Here is a 19,415-nt window from a genome sequence, read left to right as displayed (position 1 = left end):
GCCCCACCTCCCTCTGCATTTACCTCACGTGTACCCCTGGCGTCCCGCTGCGGCCATCAGCCCTCAGCCTGTGACCGTGCTGAGCCACTGGGTCAGGGCTGGAGAGAGATGCGGGTGAAACCGCGTGGACAACGGTCACGGTACCAGCACCCTCCCAGCCGGCACACGCTCCCCACGGACACACCGTCCACGGCCCACAGCCGGGGGAGCTGCCACAGGTGCAGAACCACGTGCTATAAGGCACATTTTCTCTCTCTCACCCCTGTGCCCGCCCCCGGGGAAGGAGCCAACGCGGGAGCCACTCCCAGTGCCACGGAGGAGCCCGCACACGCTGCCTCTCACTGGCTGACCTTCCAGTCCCATGACCACCGTTTCAGAGCAAAGGCCTATAAAATGCGGTCACTAGGCAGCCAGCCATGTGCCCGCCCAAAACTGGGAAATTGTTTTTATGTTTTGTTAATATATTTTTATTGTTTGTTTTTGAGTTTTTTTCAGAGAGGAAGGGAGAGAGACAAAAAAACATCAGTGAGAGAGAATCATTGATTGGCTGCCCAGACCGGGACTGAGCTCACAACCTGGGCATGTGCCCTTGACTGGAATCGAACCCAGGACCCGTCAGTCCACAGGCTGAAGCTCTATCCACTGAGCAAACCAGCCAGGGCCTTGGAGATTATTTTTAAAAGAGAATACTATATCAGGGAATAATCAGAGGTCAAAGTAACAAAAACCTCTCAGAATATCCAGGATTGTATTACCATCTATTTTAACTTGAAATGATTATGTTTAACGCACTGTTTCGTGAGAAACCCCTCAGTGTGTTATCACAGTGAAAGATTACAGCCTCTGCAAACATAAATGCATCACTCACATAACGAAGTTCTTAAACTATGGCTTCCTATCGGGAAGAAATAAAAGCATACATACATATTTAACCACATTACAGAAAAGTATCTCACACACATGCACATATATACACGTGTGTACTATCCCCCTTTGATTCTCAAGTTTCCCAGATTGAGCAGTAAATTACATGATCACTCCATTTGTAGGTCTTTATTAAATTAATAAAAACTGTTGCATTGTTTATTTCTGAAACTTCAAGTGTTAAACAATCAACTGATCTGGTATTGATTTCTTAACTTTTTGACAGTAACCACATTGAGGTATTGGGGCAGATGCGGAGATAATTAGTAGGGTAAAAAAATTAAAGAGCTTGACATCTTCAACAAACAAAAAGCGCCACGGTGCTCTAGGCATTCTACATAAAATTACGTTTCAATCCTTCGCTATTAAGAAGCCGGTCACTGTTTATAGTTCTTGCAGTTAACTCTTATCTAATAAAAAAACACCTTGTTGCGGGGGGGAAAACTCACACCTTTGTGCCAATTAAATGAAATTACACTGAAATGAATCCAGCTAGTCTTTAAAATGGCATCAATCAGACATGCCTTACCTGTAGTTGATGTTTTAAATATATAAGTTGGCATTCTTAATCATCGGTTTATTCAATAAATGCTATGAAACACCTCTATCCATTTAGGGAAAAAGTTAGTGCTCTAAATCATACCATGTACAATAATTTTTTTTAAGTGTAAGCAAATATGGAAATATTTTTATGCATTTGGAACTAGGGAGGTTGCAATAAGAAATTGGCTCCATAAAATCTTAAACATCACAGCCAAAGTTAAAAAATAATAAACAGACAAAAGAGACTTGTCATACACAGAAGAGGTAAGGGATTGATGCGTATACAGAGAAAACCCCATGTAACTATATGTGTATTTGTGTATTGTGCTTCTATTGTCTCCCCTCTCTCTTAGACAATAAACATTCCAATAGAAAAACTGAATGTATTTCAGGGCAAAAAATAATAAAGTATCATTAAGCATTTGAAAAGATGCTCAAACTTACAAATAAACCAAATGTAATTCAAATGAAATTCTGAAATAGCGTTTTTTAAAGCCTGCAAGAACTGAAAAACTAACAGGACTAATCCTATGGTGTTGGCAAGGATGTATCTTTTAGAGCAGCAGTTCTCAACCTGTGGGTCACCACCCCTTTGGCGGTCAAACGACCCTTTCACAGGGGTCGCCTAAGACCATCGGAAAACGCATATATAATTACATATTGGTTTTGGGCTTAATCACTATGCTTTAATTATGTTCAATTTGTAACAATGAAAATACATCCTGCACATCAGATATTTACATTACGATTCATAACAGTAGCAAAATTACGGTTATGAAGTAGCAACGAAAATAATTTTATGGTTGGGGGTCACCACAACATGAGGAACTGTATTAAAGGGTCGCAGCATTAGGAAGGTTGAGAACCACTGTTTTAGAGGAACGCTTAAAAATGTATATAGCGCTACTCCCAACACAACAGAAATGTATCATACAGAAATACCGCAACAAGCACACCAAATGAAATAAGTAAAGAAAAATAAACCCTACCCGGGTAGCTTAGGAAAGCTTTGTTTTTGCAGCAGTAAAAAAATTAGGAACAGCCGAAACCGGTTTGGCTCAGTGGATAGAGTGTCGGCCTGCGGACTGAAAGGTCCCAGGTTCAATTCCGGTCAAAGGCATGTACCTGGGTTGCGGGCACATCCCCAGTAGGGGATGTGCAGGAGGCAGCTAATCGATGTCTCTCTCTCATCGATGTTTCTGACTCTCTCTCTCTCTCTCTCTCCCTTCCTGTCTGTAAAAAATCAATAAAATATATTTTTAAAAAAATTAGGAACAATAATACAGGAATAAATAACATTCAAGATATTTCTAACTTTAAAAAAAAAGGAAGTTGCAAAGTAGTATGGATAGTATAATGCTATTTTTATTTTAAAAGACAAAGCAATAATATATGTTGGCTCCTATGTGTAAAATGAAGTTGAAAGAAATATAATTACCTTTGAGATATGAAATGATGGAGAATGTTCGCTTTCTGTATAATCTATTTTTGCTAATGTCTTAACTATGAAGACTTTAAATTGAAAGAAAAGACGGTGATTCATACAATTTCTGAGATGGTTTCTAACTCAGTGTTAACACTGAAAATACAAAATTTCAGGAACAGGAAGAGTCCTTAAGTACCAAGGTGTTTTTTAAGAGTCCTTGTCTTTTAAAGATACTTACAGAAATAACTAAAGGACATAGTGTGTTCTTCCATTGGTGGGTCGGTGAACAGGCAACATAAGACTGGCCAGGAGTTGCTAAGCGGATAAGTCGAGTTACTGGCACATGGGCTCATTATACCATTCTCTCCACTTAGCTTTTTCTTTCAAACTCCCATTAAGAAATTAAAACAAAACCACAAACAATGTGTCACCACAATTCTACAAGAAAATACTAACGCATTCTCAAACTACACTAACACAGTGAAGTATTTTTAAATGTTGCTCAATAATCACCCTGCATGTCTCAGTGATATTTTGCTTCTGGAATGTTAGGGGCTGTTCTAATAATCTCTTCATTATAATAATGCACATCTTGATAAAATACAAATTTCAGTTTTAAAATGTATTGTCTGTACGGGAATGTCAAATGTGGTAGAAAGCTACGGGTACAGCTCTTCCGCCAGGCACCAAGGAGTAAGGTAATTTTTGTCACCGCCAATTAAAAACTTCTACGGAATAAGACTGTTATAAAACAATTAAAGCGTGCAAATGCACTAGTCTCCAGGAAGAAAGTCCTGGAGGAAATTCTGCTTATTAAAATTGCAATTTTAGTTTCCATTAAAAGGAGAATAAGACAACAGAAGATGGGCTGGCAAGACAAATTATTTCTTAATGTCAGCTGAGCTTCCTTCAGATGCGATAACATATCTACACCAGGTTGGGTTAGTACAGTTTTGCCTCCTCAACTCATTTATCTCATTCAGTCATGCTGATGATCGCCTCATGGACTTCATTTTCAGAGAAAGCATTCTGTAACAAACAGCCCACACAACATGCTGATTACTGAACAGTTAATTCTAATTAACTTGGGCATGGCAAGAGAATTTTGATCAAGTCCTAGAATACAAATCTAGTCCGCTTCTACTGGACGCACTTCTATAAAATACCCACAGCAGAGTCTCCAGACAAAACAACAGTCAGAGAGATCTAATTTAAAGAAACAAATGAGAAAATTAAAATCACAAATAATTTATTCCTCCGTTAGAGCTGGTACAGTTTTAAATAGCAACCAAGTACACAGTGGTGGAAACCGGCACAGAACCGCGCGCATCCCAACCCGGCAGGCCGTCCGCGCCGTCTCGCTCAGACTCGATGTCCACTTCCTACTGGCCTCGCCGAGAATAAGACCTGCCCTGACCTGAACCCACACGCACACTCGTACTCGGAGACACCGGTGTCCCTTCTCGGACCACAGTGTGCGGAACAGTAGGTTCCGCTTCAGTCAAATGAGCGGCCCTCCCTCCGTTTCGCTTCCCGTTGGAAGTGGGAAAACCAATTCTATGGTCAAGAATACATCTTGTTCCCTGGGCAGGGGCAACCGTGGTGGAAATAGCAACTTACCTTTGGGCTGGATGCGTTCAGATTGGCTGAAATAACTCGTTTTAAACCTCTCGATGCGTGACTCCTGCCTAATGCGCTATCCCTGCACTGAGCTCAACAACCAGGCACCGGCGTCTCCATCTGCGAGCTATGCCAGGCGAGCGGGCAACGTGAGCTGGACGCACCCTCTACACTTCCAATCCAGATCCTAACCAGCCTCACCAGCAAGCATTTTCCTCCACACCTTTCTGTGTTATATTAACCAACATAAGAAAGGGGAGAATCAAGTGTCCCTTTATAAATGGTATTATTTCCAGTTCAAAAAGCTGAAATAAAGGTTTGTAAGTCTCTTGAACTATTCTAGTATATAAACCAACTGACCTGATGTTAAAATGACCGAATCAATGCTGACCCCTCTTTGATCTCGTTTATAAAATGCTTTGCTTTCACTAACTTCCCTGATTGACAAGGTAACTAACACTCCACTCCCACTCACTGCTGGTTTAGGAGAGGATTCCATTCCATTTACTTGAAACTATTACCAAGATTCTTCAGGTCCCACATGAATTCTTATTACCTCACATTTTAAAACTGTATTATAAGTGATCTTTATAAAAAGGTTTTAATCCACAAAACTGGAAAGCTTTAAAAACGTCTTTTTACTCAAAACTACATCCCTTGATTAGCTAGCAGGTAAGGGGTCCGACTTCCTCGAGGATACCCACGGCGGGCGGGCGGGCCGGCCTTCCCCCGGGACTTGCAGCCTCACCACTGAGACCCACACAATGAAGCGCCCACATGCCCCACCCTCAGGAGCAGGACTGCGGACTCTGCCCCACGCGTAGTGTACCGCCTGCATGTTCACCACATGAAATAAACATAATATACAAAATATTGCTAACTGTAGAAAGTGTACATTTCCCTCCCCCTTACAAAAGCGTCTGTGGAAAAGTATTAAATTCCCTTAACCTGCAAAACATACGAAGCTGCTCGCACCCCCAGCCTGTAACAGTCCATCTGAAACAGTCCCGGAACCACTGCAATTGGTGGCGGCCTATTTTCTGTCCAATGTTGCCATCTAGAGTAGAAATGGGGAATTGAAGAGTATTTTTGAGCTACTAAAGGCTTTTACGCAACTAAGCCACACGGCCGCCAACTGGTGACACGGCCCCTGAGCCCAAGGCTTCTCCAAAAACGGGGTGCAATGGAAGGGCTCTTCCCGGAGGGTCCACGGGGCTGCGTGGGTGTGGCTGCTGGCAGGCGCTGGCCACGGGAATGGGAGAACTTTCACTGCTGGTAATTTCCATACTGTCCCTAAAAGATAAATTTTAAAATACAATTAGATAATAGTTGGGCAAGAAAATCACAAATAAATCTTAACATTGCCATACTATAAAAGCTATTGCATTGATAACAAAAATTGCTAGTATTTCGGTACATAGTACCTCTGTAATTTCTTCTGATATTACATTCACTTGCAAATGAACTGCAGAGCCTCTGACCACGGAACAGTACCTATCACACAGTGAAGTTTCAATGTGTGGTGAATTTTGGTGGACTGATCTGGACAACGAGGGAGAAGTTCTGGTTCTAAATTCTGGTGTGATCTCTTTGAGTAGACAAATGTGATGCCAGGGGGACAACCGTGTGACTATTGAGCTTATTATCATTACTATTATCATTATTATCATAGCTTATTATCATTACTATTAAGAATTAACAGCGAATTACTATTAAGCACTAACAGGGAAGATACGTGGGACAAGTGCAGGGTGAGAGGTATCCGGAGGTCAAGGACAAAGCCTTCTGAAGACGTGGCCTTTCCCCGAGGCCACGCGCCTCAGAGAGGCAGCCGGTGCATAAAATCCAGGGCAGTTTGATTTGTTTTGTTGCGGTTAGCAAAGCGGACTTGGAAGCCAGGTGGCTGACCGGCGAGGAAGAGTACAGACACCCAGCAGGTGATGCGGCCACGGCCCACCATGCCGGCAGGTGAGTCCGGGATACAACTGCCGAGTTCACATTTTAGAGAGAAAGTAAAACAGAAGAAAAAAGGTAAAAGAAAAGAGAACATACTAGAAAGTATGTACTAGTATTTCAACAAAAACGTCTTACATGTGTTTAAAGTGCTCACAAAAGCGCCTGCTTTCCAAAAACAGAACTCACTGGAGAGAACATAACCAGCTGCTGCTTCCCTGCTTACATCCCCGCCAACTCCCAGTAACGACTTAAACCAACAAAGTATCGAGAGTTGAAATGCCTGAGCCCCACAGGACCTCGTACCCCAAAAGTTTACATTTCCACAAAAGTGGACTGACTTGAACAGCTGTCCCATGCCACTAGCTACCTAATGGACTATTGCACTCTGAACAGAATTCAAGTACTTAGAACACGGATGTACTTTACGTAGTTATTTCAGCAACATTTAGCCAGCGCTCATCCTGAAACACAGGTGAGGGGAAGAGTGACTCGAGTGTCCTTCCTCAGTGCCAGCCTCTGTCCACGCCCTCAGTGCGGCCCCCGTCCACGCCCTCATCCTGTGCCCTGACTCAGTGCAAAGCTCAGTGCGGCCCCTGTCCTCCCCTCAGTGCGGCCTCCTGGCCTCTGCTCTCTCACTTCAGCGGGAAGAGTCAGCCAAGGGCTGGAGCACGAGGAGGGAGGAAGGCTCAGGCCTCCGTTTCTGACGGGCACCGTACGAGCTGTTCCTCACCCCGCGGCCCTGAACCCCGGACTCCCGCCCACAGCGGCGCACAGGCCGGATGGTCCCGACCAGAGTCACTCGCAAACCTGAACTCCACCCCAAGAAGCGGCCACATGACAAGTCCTCGCTATTGTCATTCGGAGTCTGAGAAGGTTCGCACAGTGAGACCGGCCCAGACGGAGGCCGGGAGGAGGGGCCCACAGACCGGGCTCGGGGAGCCCCGGTGAGAGCGACGCCTCCGCCCACCTGACGGAGGAAGGAGAGGCCACGGGGAAGACAGCTCATCGCGCCCGGAGACCGTGGGCAGGGGCAGGGACGGAGGCAGGGGCAGTGAGCAGGAACGTGAACAGAAGGGAGACCAGGGTGTTAAGAGTGGTGGGAGAGCAGTGAGGATGGGAAGGGGAAGGAGAATCTGAACGAACGCTGGTGCCTAGAAGGCTGTTCCATGTCAGCGTACTCCGTCCCCTGTCCAGCAGTCTAGGAAATAGAGTTAAAAGAAAGTGGGTTTTGTTGGTCAACTCGTGTGTTATGAACAGGAGAAGGAAAAATGAGCTTCAAGTAAAAATGTTTAACCTAACCAAGGACGCGCAAGCAACGAGGGGTCACACGCTGGCCAGTCACCCACCTGGTCGTATCCGTAGGGCCTCTGCTGCGGGGGCTGAGGTGGTCCGGGCTGCGTCGGCCTGTACCCCCCGTACTGCTGCCCTTGACCCTGCGGGTAGTTCGGGTACTGAGGGCCTGGCCCGCCCTGGGAAGGACCTGCAAAATAATCAGCATAAACAAGAGCGCAGGTGAACATCACTCCCAGAGCTCCAGAAGCGTTTACAACGGGGGCTGTACTTTATATCTAAGCTGAAAAGGGTAGTTTGGAATCTTGATTTTCTCAAATGCTTTTTGAAATAAATTCCAAAGGTTATAATAAGAGTGAAAGCCATTTAAGGATGCCACTCCGTACGGGGCTTTGATTCCGGGTAACGATTGTGTTCTGCATCAGCCGTTAAAAATGTGCATGTCAGGATGAGTAAGAGATTCAGGAGTTGGAAGGCAGCTCATTCTAGGCTAAGAATGTTCACCTGGATGTGTTCGAAGTGCTCATAAAAGCAGCTGTTTTATGAGAAAGTTAACCAGTATAAGCAAGAGATAAAAGAAAAGGCGAGATTCAAACTAAAATCCTGGAACTGTTTCTGCACAGTTTGGGAACCATGATATTTACAGCTGTATAACTCTAATGTGTACGTGCAATAACCAGGAGAATCAAAAGGAATGATCTTACATTAGAATCTGGATTTATATTGGCAATCACCAAAGGAGAGCTCTGCTCCGCTCTGAGGCGCTCACTGTCACGGTGTCCCCGACCAAGTAGAGGCATGTGGGCAGCCCGACTCCAAGACCACACTCTGTGTGCCCACCACCTTTAACACCTAACCCACAAAAGTGCATGATTTCAAATGTCAAAGATGACAAGGGACTAATTAGGCTGACCTAACAAATATGTCTATTTCGTAAACTACCATTATCTGTTGCAAAGCATGCTTTCTAAAGCAGAAGCTAAAAAGGTCTGGTACTTACACGTTTCTACCACAGCCTTTCAAAACCTGCCATGAGAACATCAATTGCAGAGGAAAGTGCCAAAGAGAACAATACATTTTCAGGCTTAAATAAATGACATCTGCCTATTATTTTACTTATGTCGCTATACGTTCACTTATTAAAACTCTAAATTTTCTATTAGAAGAAAGTTTGATAACTGAAATCTCTGGATAAGCAAAATGGGAAGGGTTCCTGACATCTAACAAAACCATGGTTAGCTACTTGAACCAAAAACATTTAACTTTCTTTACCCTCTCTTCCCACTGAAGACAATTATCGCTCTCAAATCAATACATGTGTCTGATTTAGCTACGTATTTGTTTCATGCAAATATAATAAAACCAGACCACTATTTATTCGAAGTACAAATACTCCATGGCCATTAAATGTTTCCATTTGAGAAGGGTAAGAACGTCTCTCTGTAAAACCAGGAAATCCCTGGGACATTCTGAAGTCACATGTGAAACGGAGAAGCCAGACCTCGGCATGTTGGGGAAACGCCCGCCTCCCGACACCCGCCTGAGCTTCAGCGCCATCTGAAGGAGCCAGAGGGCGGCCTGCGACCCCGGCTCCTAGGTCTGCTGTCACAGTGGAGGTGCGGCAGTGACAGCAGTGCTTACACCCATCAACAAAAAGAAGACATCACTGATGTAAGAGGCCATATTAGCTAGATGATGTCAAATTAGTAACAGCTACTGCTTTCCCTGAAACTGTAGTCTCCTATTTCCAACATCGTTACAGTTGCCTGAGACGGAAGGCTGAGGTCTCGGCTCCTCGTCACTGCCACTCCGGATCGAGCCCAGTTCCTCACAGGCCGCCATCAGCTACCTCGCAGGACACACAGCTGCAGTCACTGCGCCCTGTGGTGTGGGTGCCGCCGGGAGCAAATGAGAGAGCACCTCTGTATGCATTCTGAGCAGACCACGTTTGTACTTTAAAAATCAGTATTATCTTCCACAGTCATGGTCACTAGTTTTTTTAATTACATTTATTGGAGTGACATTAGTTAACAGGATCATATAGGCTTCAAGTGTACATTTCTATGATGCATGATCCACTAGCCACCAGGAAAATGCAAATCAAAACTACAATGAGGTACCACCTCCTGCTGCTGGAGGGCTGTTACCAACAAGGCAGGCGATACCCAAGGTGGCGAGGCTGTGGAGAGAGGGACCCTCCCTCCCTGCTGGTGGGAACCGGTCCAGCGCTCAGGAAAGCAGTCTGGCGGGCCCTCCAAAAATTAAGAGCAGTTACAACAGCCACCAGCTGTAGAAACGGACTTGCTCACTGGACTATGCAGACAAGGGCAGTGAACATCCACGCCCTCGGGTGTCCAGGCAGGTGCAGAGCTGGTGGTGGCCGTGAGCATAGCGGGTCCGGGTCCCTGTGTCTTGCCCTGTGCCTCGCTCCAGGGCATGCCTGTGGGAACTGAATCATCTCTGGTTTGTTTCTTTTTAAATAGATTAGCAGTTAGTCTGAGAGCACTTTATCTGGACGCCGCTAGGCTGGGGCGGAGCTGTGACTTTTCAGAAATGGCAAACACCCATGCGCTGGAGCTGAGGCGGAGGCGGCTCACCGTAGGCCTGCTGCTGGCCGGCGTAGCCCTGCTGGCCCGGGTACTGCTGCTGCGGCGCGTAGCCCTGCGGGGGCGGCGGGCCCTGGTAGGCCTCCTGCTGCTGGCCGTACTGCGAGCCTCCTGCAGGGAGGGGAGGAGAGGGGAGGCTGAGAAGTTGGCTAGACGAGCTCTTTCCTCCCAGATGCAGAGCCAACAACACAAGAACAAAATAAAACGCCATACTGATTTCTTAAAGTTAACAAAACAAAGAAAAAACTCAAACCAAACAGAAGGGTTTCGGCCAAACACACTGCAGTTAAAGCCAATTTGCAAGGTTCAACTGCAGCATTTCCAGCGCCTCTGCCATACGAGCATGACATTGACTGGAACATCACAGTCATAGATCATGACTAAGCTAAATAAAATAAAAAGACAAAATTAAAGACACTACGAGAGCACACGCTAGCTACACGAGGTCAGCAAGCTGCTTCCTACGGCACTACACTGGTAGGGAGACCATACATGTGGGACACACACACGACACTGGAGAGCTGGGTTTGTGTTCAGAGAGAAAACTTCCACTGGGGAAGCGACTACTTGTAACTGTTTTAGTCCTTTTACTGTTGTTAGAAATGGCGGGTCGTGGTTACACATTGTAAGGATCTGCACGGAGGTGACTCGGGGGCCTGGGCTCCCTGTAACTCTCCGGACAGGCAGCAGCTACTGCTCTACGGGAGCTGTGCACGGGAGGCCTGGGCAAGGCTGCGGGTTCCTGTGGGAGGGCGTGTGTGTGCGCGTGTGAAGGTATAGCGATACCTCCTTCGTAGTAATGTTGTGAGGAATCCTCGTAAGGCCTATCGTAGCCTTGCTCAGGATACGACGGTTGCTGATAACCGTGATCATTATGACCTACATCAATTCGACAAGAGACAGGGAGAAACGTTAATGGCCACTGAGTGAAAACCCTAAATATATTTAAACTTTCAGATAAAACTGAAAAAAAGAGAGAAAGAAATGGAAATACATAAAAAATAATTTCAATTGCATTAGCCAAATATTTACCAACGTGATTGTTTTCAGATCGAGATAACTTGCAAGTTTTCTTAAAAGCAAAAAACAGTGGTTTTAAAAACATTACCCTTAGTCTTAACTCTGATAATCCTCATTTGAAGAGAGAAAAACTTTATCTTCCATTTTTTTAAAGAGAATGAAAGCATTTAGGCCTTTCACATGTAAATAACTTGAATTAAATTCCAATAAACAAAGGAAACAATTATCATATTTTGTCAAACACCAGTTCTGGGTGCCAATGCCATAGCATATGCTAAATAATGTAAAATACAAAAGAGCTCCATAAATTTCTTCCCCTGAAAAAAAATGAAACAAATTTTTCACACTCTATTTACTTGAATAAAATACAGTATCTCAAAATATTTCTAGATGCAAAAATATAATGCTTAATGCTGCCATTCTAGAAGCCCACAGGAAATATTTCTAGGGTAACATAAACATACACCTTGATGAAGTTAATACTGTATTAAGTGGAGTACACCTTTCCTTTTAAGACACGATAAGTTTCGCCTGTAAGATGACTGGAGTTCAGTGAAGATCGATACTCCAGTCCTTTGACTCAAATTGCAAAGAAATGCAGGGAATAACCTTTCGGCTGGTGAAGGTCTGAGCTACAATTCAGTGGACTCCCTAACTAAGGGAGGAGGAACACAGTTATGAGTAAGTGTCATACTCAGGGCTCTAGGATCCCATGTTCCTACACCATCTCATCAATATCTGAATTGAGGGTCAGCAAACCAGGCCTGCAGTCTAACCCCGCCTGCCTGCTTATAGCTATAGCTGTTCTGCTGCTGCGACAAGAGTCCGGTGGTTGAGATCAATAGCATGTGGCAAACAAAGACGAAAAGACTTTCTCTCTGGCTCTTTACAGAGAATGTCTGCCAGCTCCCCATCGACATGTTTACTGCACACATATCTAAACAGAGTCAGAGCCGGCCGTGGTGGCTCAGTGGATGAGCATCTCTCTATGAACCAGGAGGTCACGGTTTGATTCCCGGATAGGGCACATGCCTGGGTTGCAGGCTGGATCCCCAGTAGGGGGTGTGCAGGAGGCAGCCAATCAATGATTCTCTCTCATCATTGATGTTTCTATCTCTCCTTCTCCCTTCCTCTATGAAATCAATAAAAATATTTTTTAAAAATAAAAAATAAACAGAGTAAGAAAATATCTAATGACGTCTAAGAGAATTAGTCATTGTAAATAGAGCAAAGAATCTATGTAAATGTCAGACAAACATCAGGGCCAACCAAACTAACAGTACCAAATTCAACTCAATTACTTAAAATATATTTTAAAAGTTAAACAAACCAATCAATATTCAGCAAACTTCCTAATAAAATTTAAGAACCTAGATTTCACCTTTTTAAAATATCGATAGTCTAAGAAATTACTTAATACAATGTCTACGTGTAAAACTAAAAACCACAACACTCTGAATAATTTGGGGCAAGAAACCCTGAGGTTAAAAAAAAAAAAAAAAAAAAGTCACTTTCTACCAGAATCACCACATGTATCCGCACCCACAGGCGCTGCGGGCAGCCTTGCAGGTGGGCGCTGTGGGGCCTGCACACACAGCCGTGGGACCCACGTCCTGCCACCACGTGCCTTCAGGGTTCACTCTGATAAAACATGGCGGCAAAATGATTTCTTAGACACCAAGTTGTATCTTCTTGCTCGTTTGCATCGGCTTCCAGTTCATGGTCCCGACCCTCCAGCTGTAACCCTTAGCTTCCCTAGCTTCTCTTTTGAAGCGTTTTCCTCGAATCCACCCCGGGAGCGGACTACGTCAGTGAGGACTTCGCAAACCCTTGGCTGACAAGACCCACGGCTCTGTGACGTGGGAGCCCCGCTGCGGGACCCGCGTCTGTGTGGACTCCCTCCCCCTTACCACCCGACCGGCAGGAGCGGCCACCTCTACCAGCCACTCCAACGCCGCCTCCAACTAACAAGTACTCCATTGAACTAAATACCTAAAATGAACTTGTTTTCTAAATACCTTTCCTTTTCCACTAACTCTATATACAACTATATTCTGGGTATAATTTAGCCTCCAAATGGTTCCTCAATGCCAATGCTACTGTATACAAACCATAGTTCTTTAAGAAGCACGCAAAATCAACTAAAATGACGAAACAGAAAAAAACTTGAGGAAGTCTATGCACTTACAGTATACAATGCATAAACGTAAACCAGTCGGTGCACTTTCTGGTATATGAACTATCTCAATAAAGCTGTTGTTTAAAAAGGTAAATCGATAACGTCAGTTTGGGTTCAAAGGAACGACTCAAACATAAAAGGATCCTCCTTCACGGAAGGACGGCACTAACAGAGCGCGGCCCGACGGCACTGCTGCGGGACATCCACACGAGACAGACGCTGAGACAGGCGAGGCCCGGCGGCCGCTGACGCCGAGACTACTGGTGCTGAGTGTGGACGCAGCACACCACGCGTTTCCTCGGCCACACACGGTGTCGGGTGGCCTCCTACAGCGACGCGGGCAGGGACAGACACGGGGAGCACGCGTCGGGGGGATTACCATCGGGGTAATACTGCTGGCTCATGCCTTCCGGAGGCCCCTGTCCGCCGTGGCTGTACTGGTCCGCGTAATAGTCCTCCTGGCCCGAGTACTGCTGGGGCGGACCTGCAACCACAACAGGGCGAGACGTCAGCGATCGGTTCTCGGGCACCAAGGGCTTCTTCCTGACCTCAGGTCCCGGAGTCCGTTCCTCCGCTGTCGAGGCCCCTCCCAAGTTTTGGTGTTCATATCCTTCTAACTATTCTATGCACACACACAGACACACAGCCAGCACCACACACTTCACAACAACTAATGCTCAGGCCATGCATGCAGTATCAAGCAATACCAACTCAAAAATACAAACACTAACTTCTTAAAAAGTGTCAAACTAGTAGAAAATTAATTTCCTTTTTATTTTGACATTACAGCAGTTTAAAATAAATTAGGGTTTGTTTCTGACCATACAATTTAGTACATTCTCAACAATAAAATAGTATTTTCTGCTGTAAATGAGCTTTTGATACAAAACTTTATGATGTAATCTTTTCCCAGAAAAGATTAAAGGAAAGCTGAATACCAGGAAGTTCCTACCCAATTTGTAACCCTTTGTACCTACTGTATCCACTACCTCTCAGGAAAAAAATATACAGTGGTGTTTTTTTTATTTTTTTAATTTATATATATATAAATAAAAAAGCCTAAGTGACCGTTATGACCAGTCGACCGAACAACCGGTCAACCAGTCGCTATGATGCACACTGACCACCAGGGGGCAGACGCTCAATGCAGGAGCTGCCCCCTGGTGGTCAGTGCGCTCCCACAGCCAACCTCCCATGGTCCCTCCCCGAGGCTGGCCGGCCCCGATCGGCCCAGAGTGGGACTGGGCGAGACAGCCCCGATCAGGCCTGCTTGCTGGCCAGGCCAAGGAACCCCACCTGTGCACAAATGTGTGCACCGGGCCTCCCGTCTAGAAATACAAGCCCTAACTTTGCCTGGATGAAAAGTTCACTAAATGGAAAGCTTCCCAACTGTTATTTCTATGACACGGCCATTCCCAGCGGGGCCCTTACCCTGCTGGGGCGGTCTGTAGGGCGGCATCTGCCTCTGGCCCATCATGTGACTGCCTTGGCTGACCTGGCCCATCATCCCCATGGGCGGCTGCTGGCCCTGGTAGTGCTGCCCACCACCCTGGGGCATGTTGTACTGCTGGGAAGGAGGCTGCTGGTGCATCATTGGACCTGGGGAAACACAAAACATGCACATGATCTTGTTCATATAATATTAACATCTTAGGAGAAATACAAAAATCTTTTTGTCATACTAGAGGCCCGGTGCACGGATTCATGCACATTGGAAGGAAATTAATGAGAAGTAATATTTTAGAGGCCGGGAAGGGATTGTGGGAGATTAGCCGGCCAGGAAGGACCGCAGGAGGTTGGCTCCAGGGCATGTCCAGCCTGTCTCGCCCAGTCCTGATTGGCCAGACCCCAGCAGCAAGCTTAACCTACTGGTCGGAGCGCCTGCCCCCTGGTGGTCAGTGCATATCATAGCGACTGGTCGAACGAACAGTCGGACACTTAGCATATTGGGCTTTTATTTTATAGGATAACCCCCCAAACACACAATTATAATAAGACATTTATAAATACAAAAACAAAAATAAAAAACAAGAGCCAAGTAACTAAGAAAACTCTTAAAAGCTTAGTAAAGTCACTGCAAGTACAACTTAGCTGAATTTCAAAGCAACCAAAGAAACTTACAACAATGATAGATTTTCCATAGTAAAAATAGGGGCAGTTCATTAAAAGAGATATTTTTATAACATGAAAATTTTAGAAATATTCTCATGAATGTATTAAAAAGTATTAAAATGTAAGTATCAAGAATTTTAGTTACACTTATTTCTTCATGATTGAGAGTAGACAATGCTAAAACCTAGTATAATTTTATTGTAATTATACTTTTCTTTGATTCTAAAATATCAAAACTTAACTAAAAGTATTTTATTTTCCTGAAGAGATTTTTTAATACATTGAAAATTTCTTCACTTATTTCCATCCTAATCCTTTTGAAAAGTAACTTATATTTCCTTAAATCAGATCCCTAGATAGTCATTTTTCTGAAGTCTTCTTTCTATTACAAAATTCATAAATTATGGGAACAAAGCAAAAAATAATGTTAACAATTATAGTAAAAGAAAAAACTACTAATCACATTAGTACAAAAGATGACATTTTTAAAAAAGAATAGTCGGTTCTTAAGTTTGAAATGAACAATTCCTATGAATACAACTCCTTTCTCCAAAAACAGTAACTATTCTCCGACACCCACGTTGCTGCTAGCACTGTTTTCTTCTTCAAACCTTTCATCATAGCGGCCTACACTGCAGCAGCCCCCGTTTGTGAGTACACTCTGACTTTTCTCAGCTAGTTTCTAAGAAGTGTGTCAACCGGGCTGTGGCTGCTGTCAGCATCGCTGTCCACTGTGTGCGTCTCCCGGCTGCAGCTGGACGGAGAGACCGCGGAGCTCCCCCTGACCCACCTGACCCAGAGGAGCCACACTCCGTCCGGGCTCTGCACTTGGGAGGGAAATGAAGCCAGCACCAGTTCTGTGCAGGTGCTCTCATGGACAATTTACCTTTGTCTCCCTTTGTTTTCAGTATACCTCATCAAAATTACATAAAATATCTTGTATTAATATTTAAAATTTAGAATATATTATTTCATCACAAAGAATTACCAAAGATTAACACTGACTTCCTTTATCTGAATTCACTTTAGTGACTTATCGTAATCAAAATCTAGAAAATTTTTATTGCAAATACATGAAATCTATCTTATACTCGTAACCTCACCACATTTCATAATTGAGAAAGCTTTAGGCTGGCAATATGCCACATGTTTAACCGGCAATTAGCAGAACAGAGCGCCACTTACAGGTTTCTAGCTATTATTCACAAGAATACTTAAAAGAGAAACGTGGTAACAATTCCATTCTCTGAGACTGTAATAAACGCTAATAGACTTCACACCAGTCTAATGCAAGAAGAGAGCAGCACCTCCACTAAACGCTGTAGTAACAAATTACATGACAATTACCTTTACATCCTGAAACTCGGCATCAGAAAACATCCAGTAAATCAAAGGAAATCCATACAAATTAATATATCCTTCACAGGTAAAATGAACCAAAGAGTAGGTGAATTGTTAAGGGTTGTACTTACAACAATAAAATTCTATTTTCTAGCTCTAAAGCTTTCATTGATTAGCGTTCAAGTTATTCATTGATTAACTTTTTTTTAAAAATCCAAAAATACAGTATCTCAAATAAACTATCAAAGACATAAAAACAAATAAGCTTACATAAAAAGTTAAATTAAGCAACTTAACTTCTAAATGTAAAAAATAAAAGAGTATTTTAAGCTGATGTCAAACTCAACATTCCTTTTATTGGCTACTGACATGCAACTTACATTTTCACACATCAGCTAACAACCTGGAAGTTTTGTTTTCTTTTCAAGGCTGATGCCGCCCGCGGTGAGAGGGACACACAGCTCGTTACCTTGGTTGGGCTGCATGTTCATGTTTGGTCGGGGGCCGTAGTTCCCCATGGGCTGGCCCTGGCTCATGGTCATCTGGCTCTGCACGGGCACGCTCTGGGAGGACGGCACGGCGTGGCTGTAGCCGCCCATGGAGCCGTGGCTGCTGGCGGGCATGCTCATGGAGCTGCTGGTCAGGTTGAGCTGGCTGGGCCCAGGCCCCTGCATGGGCATGTGGTTGGGCCCTTTGAAGAAAGTGGTCAAAACCAAAATACGGAAGTTAGACAGAGGGTCTGCATAAAAGGACCTTAAATTTTTTTTTGCTTTTTTTTGCACTACCATAGTAATAATACCAAGCAATAACTTTATTATTAATCAACAGTAAACTAAGAAAATGCTTTACATGAATGATAGCAGATACTGAGGTGAATGTTATTATTCCCATTTTACAGATTAAGAAACTAATTCTTTTGAAAAGCCAAAAACATCCTGAAAAAGAGAAATGAGAGAGGACTAATTTTATAAGAGAACAAAAAATAAAGTTGGTGGAATTAAAAGTGTGTAGCATTCACCCTAGCTGATTTGGCTCCGTGAAGGGTCCCAGGTTCAATTCTAGTCAAGGGCCCATGTTGTAGGCTTGATCCCCAGTAAGAGGCGTGCAGGAGGCAGCTGATCAATGATTCTCTCTCATCACTGATGTTTCTATCTCTCTCTCCCTCTCCCTTCCTCTCTGAAACCAATAAAAATATTTTTAAAAAAAGAAAAAAAAATGAAAGTTAAATTTCATTAAGAAAAAAAATTGTAGCATTAGCACATAAATAAACTAAAAGATCAATGAGCCCAGAGCAGAGTCTAAAAAGAGGCCCAAATGCTAATTCAGTAAATAATGACAATGGAGACACTAAGTATCGGTGGGCAAAAGGAAGGTAATTCAATAAATGATGCTGTGACAACCGAGCAGCCTCCGGGAAAAACCAAGGTGATTCCTACCACATTACTTCCATGAAGACTAATTCCAGATGACTAAAAAACTCAACGTTAAGAAAGAAGAAAGGAAAAGAAAAGAAACCATGAAAGAAAATTTTAGAAAGGAAAATTTTTAAAATAATGAAATAGAAAGGCCTTCTTAAGTTTGTCAGGAAATCCAGTCATACAGATTGATAAATTAGAGTACATGAAAATAAAAAAATTGAACAAGACCAAAACAACCAAAACCAAAATTAAATAATAGAAATATAAACTGGGAAAAATTTTTAGTAAGTCCTATCACAGACCAAACTAGTAAAACACCACCGGCAGCAAATGAAAGGCCAAAGGACATGAGTGACCAGCTCACACAACAACCACAGGGCCATAAACACAGCAGACTGTTTGCTTTGCTTATAATGTAAAAAGGGACACTAAAACTAGGGGACCCATTTTCCATCTTGCAGACTAGCAAAGATGTAAGTTTTGAGCCAACTATTACGAAGAAGTTCCTTCATACATTGTTCAGGGAATGTAACATGAAAATGCATGTAACTTTAACTCAGCAATTTCAGTTCTAGGAATTTATCTTATAAATATACAAGCTGTTTTGTGTGCCTGTGTGTACACACACAAAATAGTGTGTTTACTTATTTGTTTTCTTATATTTTAGATATTTTAGACATGTTCGCAGCAGTGTAATTTTTAATACTAAAAGAATAACCTATATTTCTACCAGAAGGGATCTGGATCTGCTCACGTAAATTAGAGGCATCCGTAAAAAAGAGTGCAATGCATCACCAAGAAGAATGAGGCAAGCCAAATGCTGAGTGGTCTCTAAAAGAGCCCTTTATATTCTCACTAGAGGCCTGGTGCACAAAAATTTGTGCACTCGGGGGGAAAAGGGGGGGATCCCTCAGCCCGGCCTGTGCCCTCTCACAGTTTGGGACCCCTCAGGGGATGACCACCTGCTGGCTTGGGCCCAC

At 43.8% G+C, this 19,415-nt stretch overlaps 1 protein-coding gene across 3 annotated transcripts in view; it reads right to left on the bottom strand.

Moving 5' to 3' along the window:
• Positions 1-4,125: 4,125 nt before the first annotated feature.
• Positions 4,126-19,415, bottom strand: part of SS18 (synovial sarcoma translocation, chromosome 18) — a 32,552-nt gene continuing 17,262 nt past the window's right edge. The window contains exons 4-10 of one of the 3 annotated variants that reach the window (XM_006764874.2): positions 17,487-17,708; positions 14,996-15,163; positions 13,944-14,048; positions 11,152-11,244; positions 10,357-10,476; positions 7,816-7,949; positions 4,126-5,806 (exon numbers count right to left, since the gene is read on the bottom strand). In XM_006764874.2, the coding sequence (XP_006764937.1) occupies positions 5,780-5,806; positions 7,816-7,949; positions 10,357-10,476; positions 11,152-11,244; positions 13,944-14,048; positions 14,996-15,163; positions 17,487-17,708 (869 nt within the window). In that variant the 3' untranslated portion in view covers positions 4,126-5,779. The remainder of the gene's footprint in view (positions 5,807-7,815; positions 7,950-10,356; positions 10,477-11,151; positions 11,245-13,943; positions 14,049-14,995; positions 15,164-17,486; positions 17,709-19,415) is intronic. The other 2 variants (XM_006764875.2, XM_015564680.1) reach the window with 2 other exon arrangements.

The sequence above is a fragment of the Myotis davidii genome, unplaced genomic scaffold (assembly GCF_000327345.1).
Source record: "Myotis davidii unplaced genomic scaffold, ASM32734v1 scaffold181, whole genome shotgun sequence".
Taxonomy (NCBI): domain Eukaryota; kingdom Metazoa; phylum Chordata; class Mammalia; order Chiroptera; family Vespertilionidae; genus Myotis; species Myotis davidii.
The sequence above is the reverse complement of the archived record's forward strand: the minus strand, read 5'-3'. Positions and strand labels throughout refer to the sequence as shown.